Source organism: Entamoeba dispar, genomic scaffold, assembly GCF_000209125.1.
Source record: "Entamoeba dispar SAW760 scf_1105229458855 genomic scaffold, whole genome shotgun sequence".
NCBI lineage: Eukaryota > Evosea > Mastigamoebida > Endamoebidae > Entamoeba > Entamoeba dispar.
The window spans coordinates 2,334-7,514 of record NW_001853401.1 but is presented as its reverse complement, the minus strand read 5'-3'; the positions used below and the strand labels follow the sequence as shown (position 1 = coordinate 7,514).

Here is a 5,181-nt window from a genome sequence, read left to right as displayed (position 1 = left end):
TACATCAAGTGCAACTCGTGTCCCTTGTGTTATCTTTTTCTTATCTATACTATTTCTACATCCAACTACATAATGTGGTCCTAGTGATACTTTAACAATATATTTCTCTTCACTTAAACATTTTAATACTTCTCCAATTGACATCCCTATAGCTTGTAACGATAATAACATTTCTTCATTTCTGACCATATTCTCTTTACTCACTTTTAATGTCTCTTTTATTTTTTCTAATGCCTCTTTTTTTGCTTCGTATGTTTTCAATTTCTGTAAATATGCCTTTAATACACTTTTTCTTTCTCCATCAATTTCCATTTCTTTTGTTTTTTCTTTATTCCTTTTGAAGTTTTCCTTTTTTTTTTTTTTTTTTCTTATCTTATTTTCATCATTTTCATCATTCAATCTCTTCCTTATCACTTCTTTTCTATCGATTATGATACCTCTCCACCATACCTTATAAGTTAAGTGGAATAAACTATAAGTGACTTACAAAACAATGAAACTAATAAACAAGAAAAAGAGTGAGAGAAAAATAGAAGAAATAAAAATAAAGATATAATATTTGAAAGAAGTAAGAAAAAAATGATTAATGAAATAAATATAAAGTATAAATTGGATATAAAGAAGTTTTTAAATTTCAAAATAATAAGATAAATATTTAATTTTAGAGTGATGAAATAAAACAATAAAAATGATAGAAAGCGAATAATTAAGTGTTATTAATAATGAATAGAAAGAAGAAAGAGTAAATTAATAAATTAAAGTGGATAGGAATAATGATATAACCTATTGATAAAGATTAATGTAATAAATAATGTATAATGAAATAATTAACAATGGTATATTTTATTATTTATAAAATGGTTAGATTCATATAAAATTAATAGAATAATAGATAATAGAGTAATAAATAAAAATGCCATGAATAAACTTAACCAAGAAATTTAATAACATATTTCAAAAAGTCATAGATAAAATGATGGTTATTGTCATAATGAAAAATGAATAAAGGAAAATGAAGTAATAAGAAATACAGAAATGATAGATAAATTATTAAAATAAATTCAAAAAACATCTAAATTCATAGAAACAAAATAAGAAAAAATTTAATAAATAAAAAGTAGTTAATTAAGTATTAATAGAACTTGTGTCTATTGTTCCTTGCTCAGGGGAGACTAATCCCATCCCTTCGCCTAAAAGTATTTGTTCTTCAACTATTAGCTTATTCTTTGCTTCTAGTTGTTGAACGGTGAGAATTTTCTTTTCTCATTTTTGATGTGGAATAGAGTATTTTAAACATCCCTTATTTAGATATTCATTATTAAATTTCTTTTTAATTTCGATGGGTTTAAATTTCTTCTTCTTTATTTTATTATTTTAAGGAGAATATATAATTACTACTGTATTGCTTTGGGCTAATATTCTTTTAGCCTCATCCACTTGACCCTTTTCCTTTGATAATCTTTCTTATATTATCAATTATACTTGTATTCTAACAAGTAATAATAACATCTTTATAAATACCCATTCGTTTATTGTCAATGATATTCTGTCATTGTACATAATAAACACTGCTATTCTTGCAGTACTGGGTAAGATGTTTTTCTAACCAAACGCAACGCCATAACCAGTCCATGACTGGTGGGAATTGAAGGATGGAAATATTTTAGGGTTCTGTGTGGTGTCTCTGACGTGCTACCTTCGAATCCAAATAAGAAAAAATTTAATAAATAAAGAGAATAATAGGCAATTAATTAAGTGTTAATAGAGAATCTGTATCTATTATTCCTAGCCCAAGTGAGATTAATCTCATCCCTTCATCTTTTTTTAGTAGTAATTTAATAAATAGAGAGAAATAAATAAAAAACTCAAGGATAATAATAGAAATAAGTTGAATAAAATAAGAATAATCAATATCGTTTTAAAGAAAATATAAAAATTGAAATAAAGAAAAAAAATAAGAGCATCATTGGTTTAATAGTGTAGACATTGAACTCATAATGTGAAGAAGTGGGCTTGAACAGTTGTAGTAGATTTTTATGTTATTTATTTTTGTTTACTTTTTCTTTTATTACACTTATTTATTATTGAAATTATAACACAGCCCAGGCTAAGGGAGGGCAATCATTTGCTTTCTTAGTACAGTTAGTAAAAAAGGAGCATTCAGATGTTTATCAAAGGTCATTTAAAAAAAAATTATGAAAAAGAGTAAATAATATCAAATATCACAAAAAATAAAAACAAAAAGAACTGATATAAAATATTAATAATTGTGATTTATGGGATTTGTTGATAACGAAGTCTTTCTTGAAGAAGTTTTAAAGCTTTACAAATTATCAAAAACAAAAAAGTGTGGAAGTGTTTGGGTAACATTTAAACAGGGTTTGACTTTTTTCTTTTATAAATCATCAAATAAGTGGTGATGAATTTTTAAAAGAAATACATTAATCACCTAGCACATTTGAAAAAAGAAATTCCAGGACTTGCTTGTGATGGTTGTCTTGTTCGTGCAACAAATGGAAGTAAGAAATTTGCTACTATTGTCAAGCCAAAGGAAGTTGGTAAGTTTAATTCAAAGTTAACTACAATTATGAACACTCAATTTGGACTACAACGTTTAAATTAATTTTATTACACTTTTTATTAATTTTTGGTTTTTTTATTAATTTTATTAGATTTTAATAACTTGTCTATTCTTCTCATTCTGCATTATGATGATTTATTTTCCAATGACCTTTATTTAATATCACCTGTGTTTCATATAACGATTTCCAATATTCTAAAGTAATATCGTTATTTGGGTATATTTCATTTTGTGTTTCTTCTTTATTTTAATTTTGTTATTAGAATCAAACATGATTTTATTTGTATTGATTCTGATAATTTCATTTTTATTAAATTTAATTCTTTCTTTTATCATTGTCATCATATATTTTATGTACTTTATTCATTCTTGTGATTTAATTTTAATTTCATCTGCATCTTGTTCATTTAATCTCATGATGCATTTTATTCTGTACCATTTCCTTCCCTTGACTAGATCTTCTAATCTATTTATTTTCTTTAGGATTTCTTTTATTTCATCAAATTTATCTCATTTAAATTTATTTTAGAGATAATGATACATACACATTGAAATCATTTTCATATCTTCTTGTAGATTTTCTATTCTCCTGACCACACTCATTTATTATTTATTTCTCTTATTAATTTATCTGATTCTTTCCTTCTCCAGTAGTAATTAATATTTACACATTTATCTATTTTCATTCCTTTAACTTGAATGATGATAGAGTTAAGATATTCATTATCAATATCAGTAGAGTTATTTTTTATGATAATATTTTTTATTATTGGATTACACTCTACTTTCTATGATTGAGTTCACTTTCATTTTAATATATCTTTTAGTTATTTCTTTTATTTTATGTGACTTTTTAATATTATTAATGTATTCTTTCTCATTATTTACATTATTATTTATTATTTTTATTATATTTTCTATTTGTTCATTTCTTAATTTCTTATTTAATTTCTTATTTAACAAATTAATTGCAAAACAATACAACACATCAATTAAAATTCTATTTGTTTGATTTGTTGTGTTTTCTTCTCTTCTTTACTGATTATCATTTCTTGTTTTTTGATATTCAGTGTTTTGCTCTTTTATTTCTTTACAATTCATTGAAGTTTCTTTTATTTTCATTGTTGCTGATATTTTTATCATTGTTGTGAATTTATTACCAGTGTATTTTCTTTATTTCTTTAGGTGTTAAATTTCTTTATCATATTGAATGTATTGATATTATTTGGTACTGTTCTTGTTGTGTATTATTTTTTTTTCTTCTAGTCCTTATTTTTATTTCATCTTTTTGTTATTTGGTGTGTGATTTGATTTATTTCTTCTTTTTTTCTTCTTATCACATTGTCTCAACCACTTAATTTGAGCGTGTTTGAAAAAACTTTATTCCATTTAAAATAAAGCATGTTGAAGAAACTGATTTTACTTACTTCTCAACATGATGAAAACTTAATCATAAGTAACTCATACTTAATTTCTCTTTCTTCTTGTCATAATTACCTCATTGATTTCAAACAATATCATCATCATTTATTATTTCTATATCATTTCTCCTTTCTCATTCTTTTATGCCACTTTTATTATTATTAGTCATCATTTATTAATCATTTCTCATAAATGATTGTAAATTGTTTGTTCTTTTTATTTGTGTTTTCATTTATATTTCATTTTCATTTATATCATTATTATGTGATATTATCATTAATTGTCATGAATGCTTGTTATTTATTATTCTTTATAATCTTCTTATTTTCTTGTTTTTATTATTGTTATTTAAAACAATAAAAATGAAATGATGTTTACTATAATAATAAATAAAATGATGTGTTATAAACGTGTATTTAAGTATTTAATCATCTGATTTTAATCTGATATTTATTAAATTAAAATGGAAGAGTTAATAAACAAGAACACTCATTTCTTTAAAGAAGAAGTAGAAACACTTCCAAATATTCAACAATCAATTGATGATATTAATAAACATCATCATTATTATTTAGGATGTATTAAAAATGAAGTGTTTGAGAAACAAGATAATGAAACATATTCAGAAGCTATTAAAAGAGGAGAAGGAATATTTGACAGAATGGATGAAACAGAAAGAAGAAGAGAACTAGTAATAGAAAAAAGTCAAGAAATAATTAATCAAATAGAAGTAATTAAAAATAAAATGAAGAAAATAATAGAAGAATGTAATTCAGATTCTGAAATACTAAGTAAAACACGGAATGAACTAATAGATAAAATCATTTCAATTGAAGAAATGAACATGAAAGATAAAATATCCAGAACACCAAAAGAAAAAGATAAAATCACAGAATCATTTAACAAAAAGAAAAAAGAATGGAACACATATTATAGTGAATATTTTGAGAAGAAGAAGAGAAAAGAAGAAGAAATAAAGAAACAAGAAGGAGAAAGCATAGAAATAATGAAAGGAATGAATATCAAAGAAGAAATCAAAGAAATAGAAGAATGGACATCAAGAAAAATAGGAAATATAATATTTTATTCAGAAAATGATGAATGGAATAATAATAAAACAATATTTAAAGAAAGAATAATAAATAAAGAACATCTCATAATTATTATTGAAGATACAA

At 23.4% G+C, this 5,181-nt stretch overlaps 2 protein-coding genes across 2 annotated transcripts in view, besides 12 other annotated features; one reads left to right on the top strand and one right to left on the bottom strand.

Moving 5' to 3' along the window:
• The window catches only part of EDI_158270 (uncharacterized protein), a gene marked incomplete at both ends in the record, with an annotated part of 1,038 nt that extends 726 nt beyond the window's left edge, over positions 1 to 312 (bottom strand). Inside the window, one exon of the mRNA XM_001733223.1 lies at positions 1 to 312. This exon is cut by the window's left edge and continues 726 nt beyond it. Within this exon, the coding sequence (XP_001733275.1) occupies positions 1 to 312 (312 nt within the window).
• Positions 312 to 380: a microsatellite.
• Positions 381 to 489: 109 nt separating this feature from the next.
• Positions 490 to 609: a microsatellite.
• Positions 610 to 624: 15 nt separating this feature from the next.
• Positions 625 to 664: a sequence feature (AT_rich).
• A 173-nt stretch (positions 665 to 837) lies between these two features.
• Positions 838 to 859: a sequence feature (AT_rich).
• A 251-nt stretch (positions 860 to 1,110) lies between these two features.
• Positions 1,111 to 1,705: a repeat region.
• A 36-nt stretch (positions 1,706 to 1,741) lies between these two features.
• Positions 1,742 to 1,821: a repeat region.
• A 16-nt stretch (positions 1,822 to 1,837) lies between these two features.
• Positions 1,838 to 1,960: a microsatellite.
• Positions 1,961 to 2,276: 316 nt separating this feature from the next.
• EDI_158260 (signal recognition particle 14 kD protein, putative) lies at positions 2,277 to 2,623 on the top strand (the record flags this gene model as incomplete). The annotated part of the gene is made up of 2 exons (XM_001735034.1): positions 2,277 to 2,379; positions 2,454 to 2,623. 2 exons carry the CDS (start codon positions 2,277 to 2,279, stop codon positions 2,621 to 2,623), a joined length of 273 nt encoding a protein of 90 aa, XP_001735086.1.
• Positions 2,614 to 2,682: a sequence feature (AT_rich).
• A 4-nt stretch (positions 2,683 to 2,686) lies between these two features.
• Positions 2,687 to 3,766: a repeat region.
• A 49-nt stretch (positions 3,767 to 3,815) lies between these two features.
• Positions 3,816 to 3,916: a microsatellite.
• A 13-nt stretch (positions 3,917 to 3,929) lies between these two features.
• Positions 3,930 to 4,059: a repeat region.
• Positions 4,060 to 4,210: 151 nt separating this feature from the next.
• Positions 4,211 to 5,180: a repeat region.
• The last annotated feature ends 1 nt before the right edge of the window (position 5,181 follows it).